General features: G+C 34.4%; 4 protein-coding genes across 4 annotated transcripts in view; 2 read left to right on the top strand and 2 right to left on the bottom strand.

The window, feature by feature from the left end:
* The first annotated feature begins 379 nt into the window (after nucleotides 1–379).
* On the top strand, nucleotides 380–4,688 carry LOC108749779 (probable actin-related protein 2/3 complex subunit 2). The gene is made up of 7 exons (XM_018488737.1): nucleotides 380–579; nucleotides 1,411–1,504; nucleotides 1,572–1,671; nucleotides 1,754–1,955; nucleotides 2,514–2,734; nucleotides 3,124–3,325; nucleotides 3,781–4,688. Exons 1-7 carry the CDS (start codon nucleotides 506–508, stop codon nucleotides 3,806–3,808), a joined length of 921 nt encoding a protein of 306 aa, XP_018344239.1. The 5' UTR covers nucleotides 380–505; the 3' UTR covers nucleotides 3,809–4,688.
* An 81-nt stretch (nucleotides 4,689–4,769) lies between these two features.
* Nucleotides 4,770–6,143, top strand: LOC108749781 (transmembrane inner ear expressed protein). The gene is made up of 2 exons (XM_018488739.1): nucleotides 4,770–5,346; nucleotides 5,712–6,143. The coding sequence occupies exons 1-2, from the start codon at nucleotides 5,019–5,021 to the stop codon at nucleotides 5,885–5,887; spliced, it is 504 nt and encodes a 167-aa protein (XP_018344241.1). The 5' UTR covers nucleotides 4,770–5,018; the 3' UTR covers nucleotides 5,888–6,143.
* Nucleotides 6,144–6,400: 257 nt separating this feature from the next.
* Nucleotides 6,401–10,093, bottom strand: LOC108749780. The gene has a single exon (XM_018488738.1). It carries the CDS (start codon nucleotides 10,007–10,009, stop codon nucleotides 9,389–9,391), a length of 621 nt encoding a protein of 206 aa, XP_018344240.1. The 5' UTR covers nucleotides 10,010–10,093; the 3' UTR covers nucleotides 6,401–9,388.
* LOC108749778 (S-adenosylmethionine decarboxylase proenzyme) overlaps nucleotides 10,019–15,579 on the bottom strand; it is a 15,781-nt gene continuing 10,220 nt past the window's right edge. The window contains exons 3-6 of the mRNA XM_018488736.1: nucleotides 13,972–14,098; nucleotides 12,020–12,122; nucleotides 11,556–11,839; nucleotides 10,019–10,420 (exon numbers count right to left, since the gene is read on the bottom strand). Coding sequence (XP_018344238.1) covers nucleotides 10,115–10,420; nucleotides 11,556–11,839; nucleotides 12,020–12,122; nucleotides 13,972–14,098 — 820 coding nt within the window. The 3' untranslated portion in view covers nucleotides 10,019–10,114. The remainder of the gene's footprint in view (nucleotides 10,421–11,555; nucleotides 11,840–12,019; nucleotides 12,123–13,971; nucleotides 14,099–15,579) is intronic.

Raw genomic sequence — 15,579 nt, forward strand, 5'->3', positions numbered from 1 at the left:
TATAGAAATTTAATTTTAATATTAACCTATTAATCACTTATTTTGAATATTAAAAGTACTGTTACAATTAAAATGCTTTGAATTGAATTAAAAAAAATTGTTTTAACATGGTTCCAATAAAATCAGGTATGAAAGGGTTAATTCTGGAAGATAATGATTAATTTTTTATTAAACTCTAACCAACACTGTAAACTTTTAATATTTAAAATAAGTAATTAATAACTATTCTCTTTCAATATTAAATTGACAAGTATTAATTCGATTTATAAGGGTTGGTCTCTGTTTCGAGGATGCAAAATCTGCTTTACCGACAGTAACGAGCGGTATATTTGTTATCTGTTATACCGACAGAACGCGAGGGATTGGGCGGGCAGCGGGCATTAGTCAACGGCGTTACATACATACGCACGGATGACAAATCCGTCGCGGTTTTGCGGGATCTGTCCGGGGGTTATCGTTATCGCCACGTATCACGTATCGACTCTTCCTGCCAGGCGTAGTAATCATGATCCTGCTCGAGATACACAACAGGATACTCGAGGAAACGTTGACGAATAAAATCAAGAATGCTCTGTCGGGGTAAGCGTCTTGCATGTCGTCCTGTCGGGAATCCCGGTGCCTGTCTCGATCACCGCGTATCCTAACCTCAATCCGAAAGATGTGGCGCCGGGGCGGTGCCGCGTCCGTTTCTCTATGAGAAATTCCTATCCCAAAAGATTCGTCGAATCTAGACTTTCTTTCCTTTCAATTCCCTTTCTTTCTCCATCTTCTCGTTCTTGGTTGCGTTCATCTTATTTCCTCATTTCTCCGCCTCGAGATCTCATTCTTAAGATTTTACCCCAAGTATTTCTTTCAGCTTCTTTAATCTTCCCATCTAGAATTTACTATATTTACGAAACCTCATTTTTCTAATCCACATGACACTTTATTAGAGGGAGTATTATTCGGAATACTTACATTCTTGAACAATGTCTTTAAAATATCCCTTGGGAGGAGGGATGAGAAATGTTTTGTTAAAAGATTTTTGGCTTTTTTTTTTATTTGTCTTCTCATTATCTCTTCTATTATAAACTTCTTTAAACTTTGCTTTGCTTTATTTTCTGTTTTAAAATGTTATCTCTAGAATTTTATTTTTAGTATAATATATATTCTTTAACTTGTAATCTATATCTGTGTGTTATCTTTGTGAAGCGCCTTTTCAAATAATTTAAGAATAGGTTTCTTTTTCCTATCATGTTTCTTTGTGTTTTGTTTCATGTTATTTTATCTTTTTATTTGAAGATTTTGTTTCTAGAATTTTTCTCATATCTTTTTCAGCTTTTACTCCCTTGGCTCATTCAGATTTGCTGTAGTAATAAAGTCTTGTCAAATTGACAGTTTTATGACAGTTTTGCGACTTTTTTTTTGTAGACATAAGCAGGAGTCGACGGACGTAGTCATAGCAGACTTTGATGGGGTATTGTTTCATATTTCAAATCTCAGTGGAGACAAGTCGAAGCTTAGAGTAAGTGGACACACTTATTTTTTGTTTTTAAAATAACTAATTTTCTAATATTCGTCCTTTTTTGCAGATTAGTATATTGCTCAAATTTTATAAACAGTTGCAAGAGCATGGCGCAGACGAGTTGCTCAAACGAGAATATGGGGCTCATCTTATTGCACCAGAAAGCGGTTAGATTCCTGATTTTAATCGTCTTCCAACTTCTAGACGAATGTAATTATAACTGCTTGAAATTGTTTACCGCTGTTACAGGTTATAACGTATCAGTTCTCATAGATCTAGAGAAATTACCAGAGGATTGGGAGGCGTTAGTGAGAAAAGTTGCGCTGTTGAAGAGGCATTGCTTCGCCAGTGTCTTCGAGAAATACTTTGACTTCCAGGAAGAATACTGCGATTCTCCAGGCAGGCCAGTACAGAAGAGAGCTGTAATCCAATATCGAGATGAGGAAACAATGTAAGAAATCTCTACTAAAAAATTATATCACAACGTTACATGATGAAATCATAATTAAAATATGTAAATCATATAACGAATTGTTCCAAATCAGTATGTAATTTTTAAAAATGACATAATTTATCAAATCATATGATATTAGAAATAATTTACTCATTATTTGATTTTAGTTATAGTTGTCAAATTTTAAAGAATTGAATAATAGAAATAGAAGAAAAAAGAACATGTCATGTGACTTTTCAAATTATGTAATTTAAAAAAATCATATACTGATTTGGAACAATCCGTTACATGATTTACATGTTTTAATTACATGATTTCATCATGCAGCTATGTGGTGTGATTTTTTTCAGTAGGGACACATCTATGTATGTGACACAACTTAATTCTAATTTCTATTATTAACAATGAATAAGTGAAAAATTGATAAGATTAAGACAAATAACCGAAGAGAGAGCCTCATTCGATCTAAGCAAATTTTGATGTCTAATAATATTTTTGTGTAAATTTTGTAATTATTTATTTCATTATTATTAACTCTGATTAATTCTCATCAAGGTACGTGGAGGCTAAGAGCGACAGGGTCACTGTAGTGTTCAGTACAATATTCAAGGACGAGGACGATATGGTTATTGGTAAATTGTTTCTTCAAGAACTGAAAGAAGGCAGGCGCGCGAGCCACACTGCTCCGCAAGTCTTGTTCAACCATCGTGAGCCGCCGTTGGAGTTGCAAGATTCCGAGGCGGCGGTCGGAGATTGCATTGGCTACATCACATTCGGTAAAGAAAGTTTAAAGTTTATATTTATACTGTTTGCACTCAATAAATCGCGTCAACACGATGTTACAGTAAATCTTTTATTTATTTGTATCAAGAAAAATGAAAAAAAAAATCTTTGTTAAAAAATTTCAGAGATTTGAATTATTTGTTTTATATTAAAAATTTGTTTTATATTATATATAAGAAATTTTATATGTGTGCAACTTTATTAGCAAATCTTTAAATTTTAAGGAAATGTCTTGAAGATTATCTGAGAAATATTATGAATATTATTGATGTATATTTATGTAACATTTTCTACTATCTAAATATTTCAAGTTGAACATACGATAGATTTATGTAATATTAATACTTTCAAACTCAAATTGCTTTATTTTATATTTTTACAGTATTGTTTCCACGTCATACCAATCGAGAGGCTCGCGACAACACTATCGATCTGATACACATGTTTAGGAATTATTTGCACTATCATATCAAGTGCAGTAAAGTTTACATTCACTCGAGAATGCGTACCAAGACAACAGATTTTCTCAAGGTGTTAAATAGAGCGCGATCCCAATCGAAAAACACTGAGAAGAAGACTATCACGTAAGTTTTTACTCACAAAATATTACAGAATAAATTATGATAAAAATAAAAAGTTAATCTTAATTAATCCAAATATATAATAAATAATTTAGTTATATATATATAATTATTGTTTATAATTATTTAAAATCTTTTATCATAATTATATATACAATTACTTATTTAGTCATTTAATTATATATATTTTTTTATATTAATTATTAAGCTATTTATAAAAATATTCAAGAAATATTCAAGAAAAATATTCAAGAAATTATCAGATAAAATAATTGAAATGATTTCTTTAATATATATCTTTGTAAATATTTCATTGCGTTATTGCAATTTCCTCATACTAGCTTTGTTTTTAGATCTTTTAAATCAATTGCAAAATTCTTATACGTTTTAATTTAATATAATATTTTATTATCAAATTTATTGTATAATTTATTTAATTTACTTGTAATTTTTTTCAGGGGACGGACATTCATCAGGAAAGAATGAACGTACCGTAGGAGCGAAAGTATTAACACTTTTCAAGAAAAGAGGGCAAAGAATTATTGCGCGGCTAGTGTGGTCTGGAACGTCTTAAGAACGAGATTTTCTGCGAAGATATCCTTCGATTCGTGCGCTATCGACAAGCTAAGTGCTTTGAGTTTCAACCTTTCTCGAACAGTGCCCAGTATTTCGGAAAGACGTAGTTAAAAGCCGCGTTAAACGAATAAGAAAGAAAATGGAAAAGGAGAATTGGAAATTTGTGCCGGATCACACGACTATGTCTCGATTATCCAGAATGGTATATTCGAAGACGCCGGAGTTGCATCTGTGTACTAATAGTTGACAGTTACTGCTACTGCGAAAAATATCGCTCATTGCGAAACGTTTTACCGATTTTTACAGTGATTTAAGGTTCAAATACGGTGCCGCTTCAAGAAATTCGTATTCGGTTACATATTACACTAGTTATTACTTCAAACAATTTATTATATGTTACGACATTCTGAACTATGTCTATTTTGGACGAATACATCGAATACAGATTAGCGTTATGATGATATCTCTTAGATGAAATCACGAAATATTCTTAAAAAAAAAGTTAAAATATGTTTAAACTCTCAATCCATTAAGTCTGTGATTTATATTTTGTCGCGAAATTTTTAGAGCAACATCTAAATCGCCAGAAGTAACTGATATAAAAAAGATCATTGAAGGAAAGATAGATTAACAATTTCACATTGCATTTTGACTCGATAAGCGGATTGTCGAGCGGATAAATATTGTTAAATAATAGCGCAATTGTTCCCTTTTTCGATATTTTTATCGTCTACATAATGACTATACATCCGATTATTGTGAGAGATAATAAAACGACATTAACAATCTACAAAGTATACTCCCACACCTGTAGTATTGATCTGTAATCAGTAAGTGGCGTAAAATAGGGAGTGTCGGAACAGGTCGTCCAATTAAGCAACCACACCCAACTCTTCGGTATAGCCATGTATTTTTCCTGCAGTCAGAAGTATCTTGCCGAGGATTAGATGTGCGTACGGCCGATGAAACAACGTTTATGTCACTAATTAATTAAAATCGATTATTACAGAAGATCCTATCTTCTTGGATAAGATCCGACATTGCAAACAAGAGGATCATATCAGATATCTAGAGTCTTGTTTAGAATACCTTTGGAAATTTAAACGGTCATTATAGCGTGATGGAGGAGACGACGCTGTCGACGTTTTTGTCCGTGTCTTCCAGCTCGCCAAATGAAGTCTCTACGAAGGACATGGAGGAAATGGAAATGGTGCAGTGGCTGGAGAACGAGGCATTACCCGGTTTTCGCATCTGGCAGCTTGCCGGCATCGTTCTCTCCGTTCTGCTAAGCATCGTCGTCGGGTTGTGCTGTTGCATTCGCTTCCGCGTGCCCAGAACAAAGCAGGAGATCGAGGCGGATTACATTCGCAAGAAAATTACCAAGAGTTTTCGGAACGAGCTCTCGAAGATCAGCAACACGGAGATGGACGAGATGGATCTGCAGAAAGGTAACGACGCAACTACCGCTTCGGAGATTGATAGCTATGAAGACTCGGTGTGATTTAGTTAATTAAGAGGAAAGGAAAAAAAGGCAATAAATATGACAGAATATCGTAAAATTCACTAAATAAAAAAAAACGAAAAAAATAAAAAGACTTACTTCTGCGGAGAAAAGCTTGTTTGTTTGATTCATATTCTAGGGATTCCTATGAAGATAAGAGAGAAGGTATTTATTTTATGATAATTTCTTTTTGCATCAAGATAAGTAATCCGCAACTTGGCTCATATATGCTACCTTTCTTTTTCATCTTAATGTAACTTCTCAGAAGATGTTGTAGAATACTGGAAGCTTAACTTGCTCTTCGCATCGCAGCTTTGGACAGAATCCGAAACGAATACGAGAGGAATACGTCTGCGATAGCGAAGGAGTGCACGGAAATGGAACGCAGCGCTCAGCAGGGCTTTCGATCCAGATTTAACGCCGTGTTCAATGGGATGCGTGTGCGTTTCAATCAACGCGAGCACACGGAATTGAATGCCACGATCTAACGACAGTGGATCGCTCTCTAATGTCCTGTATGAAGTGATGAAAACGAACCTCTCAAAAATGTCTCGTAATTTTCTCGTCGCACAAATTTAGGGATATCAAATGAAACAGAACAAGGTGAGAAATATATAGCTGCATTTAATAGATAAAGCAGCTTTACAACAGTTGTAAGATTCTTTACTGTGATTGGCTTTGTTCTTAGTTCCTCATTGGATCTAAATGTATATAAATCAAACGTATTAAAAAACTTTACTTACACTTGCAAAGCTGCTTTCTCTGCTAAATATAGCTTATATATTTCTCTTTTCATGTATAAGTTGAAAGGAAGATAAATACACACACACACACACACACACACACACACACACACATATATATATATATATATAAATCATTCTTTTTTAAATAATTATATGTATGTTAGAATATAAAGAAAAATTTAAACTGTTAACTGAGAAAGTTAAGAACTTTGAAGAGATAAAGTCAATGTCAATTTACGTAGGGAATAAGGGCGAGCAATAAATTGCGTGACACTTTAATTGACTAAATATAATCTTTATTTCATAGATATATTTTACACAAAAATTTATTTACTTTAGCATGCAACAGTGATCTATTAGCAACGAATAGTAATGCTTCTGAAAGTAACACTCCACGATGTGTTACAGCATATTCCTTTTTTTCTCTTTCTATCCTGTCGACATCGCTATCGATTAAAATTCTTTATATTGATTAATTATTTGTACTCTCTCGTTAACCGCGTTATCTTATTATCGCACATCGATTGATCTTATTATTCATTTATGTAATAGAAGTCGTTGAATCTAATGACGTTGAATGATTAATGACAAAAAGGGACGAGAAAACTGTTATTAATATAAAATATATTATAGAAAATAACAAAGTCAAATTCGTAAAAAAGGATTGCAAAGTATAACGTTTTAAGAAAATAGTTAAATAAGATATCACATTAATACCTTGACTATTTGCAATATTCTCGCTTCGATCATGTGTGTAAATTGGCGAGTGTGCGATGTAACTCGAGAAATGATTAATTATTTCAACGATATGATCTTTCAAATAAAATAGAAGTAAGAAAAATAAGACAAGGAATTTCATGATTGTTCGAGCGACTCTGCGTGCGTATGAGGAGCTTTTAAGTAAATTAAGGAAACAGGAAAAAAGGAAACTCAATAAAAATAAAGGATACTACGGAAGATGGGTATTTACGAAAATAATTTTATTCAAATGAGAAAACATACAGAAGACGAAATTGTTGCTCTACGAAGAATCTTCGTTGTAGCAACAGTAACGTGTCACTGTCGTACGATTTCGTAAAAAAAAAAGGAAAAAGAAAATAAGATAAGGAACCATATCATCGATTAAAAGAACTATAGCGAGAAATGAGTTCATCGGTAGCTGATCTAATCTGTAACAATCGGGTCGACTTAAAAATAAAACAAATTTCCTTTACGCAGCTCGTCTCTTCTCTTTCGTTTAAAAAATGAGGATATTCGCTGACTAACGTTAAACGAAAAGAGAAAGAGATAAAAAAAAGTCGTGCGTTGATATCATTCCATCGTTCGTCGCCTGATAATTACTAAGGAATGCTTTCCATTTGATACCACAAGTCGATACGAATGTCATTTCATCTTTATGCCAAGAAAGATGAAATGCTTGCGTCAAAAATGGAAAGTACTTAAGATCTCGCATCGCGATGCACGGTCTCTCGACTAAACAGACAGCTCCTATGTACCGTTTCTGACCACGAGGACAATCGATGACGAGATCGATCCTCGCCCTTCACTCGCGTGACTCTCACGCGACATTGATGATGATACGTACAATGTAACAAAATAGACTAATGTCTTTTTATCATCTTCCAGCGTGTCTCCGAATTCTCTCGACGGAGAATTCGGAGATCAGTCATCGAGACATCCAACTATTTCTTCTCTCTATTATATTTTAATCGTAACGTAAAATTTTCTTGACGCGTTCTTCTTTTTTTATGCATATTTTCTCGGCTGTATATCTCGGCAATAATAATTGCCCGCAATGATGCTCGCCTATGATTAATGAAATTTGCCAAAGAAAACTCCATTTAATCGGGGGGGGGGGGGGGGGGATATATTATATCAGATTGTTAAAACTAATCTATAATGTGCTCCTTGCTTTTTGTTTCTCTTGGTTTTTATTTCTTATCTTGTTCTCTCTTCTCGACTTTTTAATCAATAATCGTGCTTCTTATTTTTTTCGGAGTTCATCAATTTTTATCTTGGAACAAAAACGAAGAAACAGGAGGCCAAAGAGGCAAGAGATAAAAAGCAAAGAGCAGTTGTAGATTAATTTTTAACACTTAGATTTTATAATCTCTCTTTTGAATCCTTACATTCTAGAATCTTCGAGAATGCTCGATTCTATCTGGGATCTCGCATTCCCGCGAAATAGCCTGGATCCTTAAGCTCTAACAACGTTGAAGTGTCTCCTTAAATTTTAAGAATCTTTGAATTCTTACGTTCTAGGATCTTTGCGTACTTAGATTCTAGGGTCTTTGGATAATTAGGTGTTAGATTCTAGGAACTGTGGATCCTTAGGTTCTACGGTCTTTAGATTCTTGGATTAGATTCTTATAGAGAATTTTTGCGTCTCACTTAGGTACTCTAGGATCTTGGAATATTTCTATATTTTCGAGATGAGAAGTCAGAAAAAAAAGAAGGAACAATATGGAACAGATGCAAAATACTTGTATCATCAAGCACGAGTAATCTGAAGTGGCGCAGAATTTGGATTCCAGAATGTTTGGATATTTGCTAGGTTGCTCTCTTAGAGCAGACTATGGGGACTGAATACGACGTTTTTCCCCGAGCGGATTTTCGAGAAAAAAAAATACAAGTCAAAAGCGCGTCGTATGAGAAGGAACTTTAATCGACTAGAGGATCCGACGATGTGTCAAAAATGCCGTGTGCATGTAATAAACACCGTACATTTTTTTCTTCGGCGAGTTGAAAGAAGGAGAGTGTTATTATAAAAGTTACAGCGTTTCCTGTAGAAAGTCAGTTTGGTTCCTTCGATCTTAAATTTCGCTTATTGTAATCTCGGACTGTTAAGTTATGAATCTTTGGACCTTGAATAGTCACGTCTTCGCATTAAGTTCAAATGTTCGAGAATATTTTGCGGAACCAAACCTCGTGACTACGCACGGAAATTTAAAGGACTATCACGAATACGCATGAAATGCGTTTATATTAACGAGGTATGCATCTTTTCGACAATACGGGATTTGCGAAATAACAATGGGATTCCTCTAATTGATGAAGACTGGCCGGAAGTAAGATACATAGAAATTGAGAGAAAGAGAGAGAGAAATACATATGTATATAAGCGAAGAGAGAAAGAGAGCTCGCTACGAGGTAAGAGAGGTGTGTCTCCTCCATAAAACAGGTCGGGGTGGCGTCGCGACGCACAACGTCGACAGCGACGACGATGGGCGTCTACGCGTGTCTTCACGAGATCTTGTTTCGCCACCACGAGAACTTCATCTTCGGGCTGAGATATTGGAAGCTGATGACCGAGTGCGGGATCAGAGCGAGTATCGGTAGGAAGCTGCCGCAGCTGCGGCTTTTCGGCTCCTCATCACTCTCTACCATCGTTGCCGTCGTCTTGCTGGTGGTGGTGACGGTGGTGGTCGTCGTCGTGGTGGTCGCCGCCGGTGTCGAGTACGGATAGGGTGTCGACAGGGGATTGCATGTTATGTGGATGTCCTCGGAATTCCACTTGTTCTCGCATCTCACGTCGACGTCTCTGTCCGCGAGGCTCTTCCTTTTTTGCTTCTTTTCCGCGGCGATGCTCATATATCGCACGACGCCGTTCCTTTCAGTAGTGCCATTACCATCGCCACCGACGTTGACCTCGTTCTTGAGAGACGAACTCTTAAGGGATGTTTTACGGTATACCTTTGATCGTGGAATCTTCGTCGTCAGTTGCGGGAACGACGCCGAGCGAGCCGTGGAGTCTGCGCCAATTGCTCTCTTCGAGGTTGTGTTGCTGGAAACGTCACAACCCCGAAGAGTGGGTGACTGCGGGGAGGTGGAGTGCTCTCTGTTTCCGCTCGTCGAGATCGTCATCGCGCCGCCGCGATAGCGATCACGGGGAGGAAAACAGGGAGAAACGGGAGTAGTGCGCGCTTCATTGGTCCCAGGTTGCGAGACGAATGAAGCGTCCTTGAACCCTCAGCTCGGGAAACGCGAGAAGAAGGCGCAAGTCAAATCGTAGTTTGGGAAGCGACAGTATTGCACATCGGTGCGCAACCAATCGCCGGAGCGATTCAGATAGTCGGATCGCTTCTCGAACTCGCGCGGACAATTAGCCGCCGCGGACTGCTTGTTAGCGAAGATCGTCACGACGAACTTGTCCGGCTTGAAGGTGTTCAGCACGCGACGGATTATTTCGTCGTACGATGTCTCCGAAACATTGCATTCGAACGACACGTACGAGAACTCGGGCTCTGGCGTGATGTGGATTGTCATGTAGCTGCCCTGAAAACAAATACAGAAGATAGCACCGCGGATAATGCATCATGGATAAAATAAGATTCTTCGCGTTACTCCGCTCCGTAGCGATATCGGATTACAACATTAGATATAATATTATTCTTCTAGTTACAAGTAGGGATCAGAAGAGTCTTAATTATATCTAAAATATCCTTTACTTGAATTTATATATTAGAGGAGAATGTGGTATTAAATGGTCCTTGTAAATATAATGACTTTCGTGATATCTCCGCTATTAGATCAATTCTAGTAGTTATTTATGAATCACTTGATTAGAGTAGCCGTTACGCAACACTAGTACATAATAGAAATTTATTGTAACGCATTTTTATTTTCGAGCATTTCGAAATGTTTTCAACATTTTAGCATTTAATTATATGTAAATGTGTTATTTGTTATTTAATATTTTATTTGGTTGTACCTACAATTTTTCGATTTATAGAAGGATAAACAGTAGCATGACATTTTGCTAACATAACTTCCTAAACGTGATAATATTATACAATCTGTTTTTTCAATATTTTCACATCGAAATTATTCAATAAGTCCTTTGTTGCTTTACTGTTAATCTATTGCTTACGTTATATGTTTAATAAATTTTTAATACTGAAGAAATATGTATATATATATATTTGCATACAATATTTTCTACAATATTTTATTGTTATTGTATATAATTTTTCGTAATTTTGTGACCAAGTACTTTTTTAAAGGAAACCAATTTTTAAAAAATCTGTTTTGATAGAGGTCACATTATTTTGTTCTTCTTCAACTTATTATGCAACTTATTATGTTCTTATATTTTTATAAATGTCCTAAGTAACAAATATTTCATAACTTTGAGTAGAATCGATTGAACAATACTTTGACGAATCATTAACTTCTCAAATATTAAATATCAAAATATTGATTAACAAAGAAGATATAAATGGGAGTACCACCTTTTCGTATATATACATAATATATGTTTGTGTGTGTAAATAAGTTAAAATATTCTATTTCTTATAACTATTTTTATATTAATATATATTTAAATTGATATTACTTTACGAACTATTCAACTTTTTCAATCTTACGACTAAATGATTGTTTAAAATAATTTTCAATGCTTGCAACTTACGTTCTTAGATATCCCGTTCATAGAATATCCGCATGGCTCGAACAGGAAATCATCTATGATCATAGTGGGAATGAGCTTGTCAATTCCCGACTTGACTGTCGCCTCATCGGCGGACGAGCAGACATCTTTGGTGAAGATCGACATCACGTCCGGATCTAGATGCGTCATAAGTATTTCTAGGGTTTGATCCGGCTCCGGTGGGTCCTGCAGCGACTTATCACGGATAAAGGTGTAGAGATACCAGCAGTCCGTCTCGGGCGAGCCCATGCAGTAAGCTTCGCCATCTGAAATAAGAAATAGAGCTATAGTGATGGAGCCAATGAAACTTCCGAATTCTCAAGATCACACAATGTAAAGAACAACCGACTTAAATTTGAAGGGTCTAATCACTCTAATCGCCTGTTTCCAGCTTACTTTCCTTCTGTATAATAGAATGAAAATTAATTTGAGAAGCTAATAATTACCAGAGAAGAGGGAATCCAGCAGAGCGACTTCTTCCTCGAACGTCTGATGCGGTGATATCTGGATCTCCGGTTTCTTGTAATTCTTGCGGGAGTAAAAGACGTTCTGAAAGTGACATAAATTAATGTAAGAATCATACATATTATATTTACCTATGCATATTATATTTACCTATTCTATTTTATATATATTTCATCGGCGATAATAAAATGGAAATAATGATAATTAGTGAAAATAATTAGTAATGATCATTAGTGAATGATAATTAATGATAATTAGTAATGACAATTAGTGAAAAATGATAATAAGAAAATAATAACGAAAATAATAATGAGAAATAATTGAAAACTAATACTTTTAGCAACAATGAATAAATATTAATATAAATACGCAAATTCGAAGATAGATTCTGCTTATCTACAACTTTTTTATCATTATTGCTAGCATTATTATTATAATTATTGGTACTACAATATTATCGTTATCACAATCTAAATAATATCGATCATTTCGAGAAATAACATTTCTTCAATTATCGTAGTTTATCTCTCTTTCGGCGATAACTAAGCAATCAACATCTAGAACATGATAGTCTTCGATATCTTCGAGACAAGCAGAAAAAAATTATAGCGAGGAAATACATTTAAATCGAAGGTGGGCCGATTTGAGGCTCATCATCTCACTCTAAAAAGTAATCGTACCAATCTTGCAAAAGTGTTAGATTTTCAATTCTTAAGAGTGAGATTTCAGAGTGATAATTCATTCTAAAAGTTTTAGAGACTGCATAGTCAAAACATCCTTAAATTCGTGGTTCAAATCTCGCGCCCTTCGCCGCGACCTGGAAGTGGGGGTGAATTGGACTGAAGTAAATCGCGCGTTCAAATTTCAATTTATGCGATATCTCGAGCGATAGATAAAACCGATCTGATTGTAAAGCAACGAAGGATTGGGTGAAAGAAAGGAAATTGCGACTGGATCTTTTCACCTGACACACCGCCCGGTCGGAAAGATTTGCGAAGCGCGAAACGTATTTCGGGCAGCGAGGGAGAGGTGTGCAGGTATGTCGCGGCGAGATAGGTGAGATCAATAAACCAGGAGGTGGCAGCGAAACGCGTTTCGCGCGTGGCGGAGGGACACATATAGAGCCGCGTTTCTTATCCGCGCGCACTAGGTCAAGTTATATAGCTAAACACTCCTGAGACCGAAGAATGCAGTGTCGGAGGTAAGGATCCTTTACCGCGCGGTCGTCCGCGTCGAACCTGCTATTAAGCATGTGTCCGATATAAGATAGACTTGCGAGGTTTTTTTATATTAGAGGAAACTTTAATTATAATGAAAAAAATTAATCTTTCGTGCGAAACCTTGACTCAAAATAATATATATAATTTATGTAATTTTTAATAATTTTTAATATAATATGTACAATTTTTTATGCATAAAATATGTATAATATATTTATTTATTTATATTAAAAATAAATATATATATTATCTATTATCTATTTTTATTAATTTTCAGGTACAAATTTATAAGATCTTTTTAAAATTAATTTCTAAAATTTTGCTAAAATATAAAAATATATAGCGTTGTGTTCATTTTAATTAATATATTTCTTCTATTAAAGAAGACCTTACAAATCTGCTGCTTCTAAAAATCCTGTCTGAACACGATATAATTATTTTATGCCAGCACTAATACAATGCCTTAGCTTACGTAACTATGCGTCTCTATTCTTTTGAAATGTTTAGATCTAATATTTTCGAAAAAAAAAACAAAAAACATCTAGTTAATTATTATAAAAGAAGAGAAATAAAATCTGTTTTCGCAATTATTTAATAATTTTTATTCCTGTTGTTTAAATTCTCCTCAGAATATCGTGACGTTAAATTGTGTCATAAATCTTTTATGTGCCCATGCTGTCGATCGTTGTCGTAATGTTCTTGTGATAACCTACCTCGACATCGTCGAAGCCAGTGTACTCCTCAACAAGCTCCAGAAGTGGTTCCAAGCACTGTAGAGGTGTTGTGGTACCGCAGGTCTTCAGTATAAGTCTGCGTTTGGACACAAACATGCTGCTTTCGCTGCAGAAATGATAAATAATCAATTGGTTAGCTGTTTTGCTGATAGAGCGAAGTATGTGATTTTTATTAATCTTCAGCACATTTCAGACGGTTCGTATAACTTAACTTATATAATAAACAGTAATATCCGCATGATATTTTGTAATATTTAATAGCACATTTATCCGAGACGTTAATTCGTAAAAAAATCGTTAAGCAATTCTGAAAAATCTTCTTTGCGAAAAAAAAAGAGGACGAAAGAGAAATAGCGATTAAAAAGATTAAAAAGCTTAATCGATAATTCTACTTAACTTAATAGAAAAGCGAGAAACTTTTTATTTAAATTAAATTAAATTTAGAAAATTATTTATTTTTTTATATTAAAAGCAATTTTAAAAATAAATAGCAATCAAGGATTAAAAAGTTCAATCAATAATTTTATGTAATTTAATAAAAATGCAAGAAACTTCTTATTTAAATTAAATTAGATTAAATAAATTACGTGACTATTTAATTCTTTATAAAAACAATTTGTTTCAACTCGACAAAAGGATTATTATTACGATATTTAAGAACTCGCAAGCCAATATTCTTCATGAATGGCTCGCAACATCAAAGATCTCAGTAGTTATTTAAACAGAAATAAGAAGCGTGCATTTAAGATTACAAGGGAGTGACACATATTTATCTCACTTTTTGTTTTCTTTCTGCTTTAATTGCATCGCTCGTCTGCTAATTATGATAGATAATTATGACGGTATATAACGTTCGCACTATAGCGAAGGTCAGCAAAGAATGATAGTTATTAAAAGATATTTGCTTGGCTTCTGCTGATGTTGCTATTTCTGAACTGTGTTTCACTATTAGGCAGAAAGCGAACACTCGTAGACAATTTGCGCCAATCTACAAATATCTGCCAATGTATCCGAAAATGCACGTGGATGTCCGCCGACATCGTTTATCATGTTGACATCCGATTATTCATTCATTTAAAGATAAGTATGTTTTTTAAATTACACTAACAGTTTGATAAAAGCGGAAAAAAGATTTTATTTTTATCGAGATAACGTTCAGAATTGACCATCGACCATAATTATTTCTCGTTCATATTGAGTAAGAAAACTCAGTAAGAAAAATGGTAAAATATGCAATTTATTCTCATTCAATTAACGATTAATATATATATTAGCGTGAAATGTTGAAATTACCATTTTTTTTATATCTTTCATTATAAAAATTATATAATAATATATATATTATTTATATATTATAAATAATACATTAATAATTGTATTAACAAAATCAATTTTATTTTATTTAGACTAAATTCCCGTCTCTCGATGTTCTATACACATATTTTCCTTTTTTAATTTAAAAAGTTGTTGATTACTTCAGATTAAAAAAAATATATACGTACATATATATATATATATATATACACGTACATATGACTATGTAATGAACTCTTCCGTCACATTCGTTGCCGAACATGTCCGTTGCTT

This window comes from Trachymyrmex septentrionalis, unplaced genomic scaffold (assembly GCF_001594115.1).
Source record: "Trachymyrmex septentrionalis isolate Tsep2-gDNA-1 unplaced genomic scaffold, Tsep1.0 scaffold312, whole genome shotgun sequence".
Taxonomy (NCBI): Eukaryota; Metazoa; Arthropoda; class Insecta; order Hymenoptera; family Formicidae; genus Trachymyrmex; species Trachymyrmex septentrionalis.

What these genes read in the sequence shown, in the direction of transcription:
- LOC108749779 (XM_018488737.1), top strand. Translation starts at nt 506, where the DNA reads ATGATCCTGCTCGAGATACACAACAGGATACTCGAGGAAACGTTGACG. An exon ending in TCTTATTGCACCAGAAAGCG is followed by an intron (nt 1,672 to 1,753) that starts GTTAGATTCCTG and finishes CCGCTGTTACAG; the next exon opens with GTTATAACGTATCAGTTCTC. An exon ending in CATTGGCTACATCACATTCG is followed by an intron (nt 2,735 to 3,123) that starts GTAAAGAAAGTT and finishes ATATTTTTACAG; the next exon opens with TATTGTTTCCACGTCATACC.
- LOC108749781 (XM_018488739.1), top strand. Translation starts at nt 5,019, where the DNA reads ATGGAGGAGACGACGCTGTCGACGTTTTTGTCCGTGTCTTCCAGCTCG. An exon ending in CGAGATGGATCTGCAGAAAG is followed by an intron (nt 5,347 to 5,711) that starts GTAACGACGCAA and finishes TTCGCATCGCAG; the next exon opens with CTTTGGACAGAATCCGAAAC.
- LOC108749780 (XM_018488738.1), bottom strand. Translation starts at nt 10,009, where the DNA reads ATGACGATCTCGACGAGCGGAAACAGAGAGCACTCCACCTCCCCGCAG.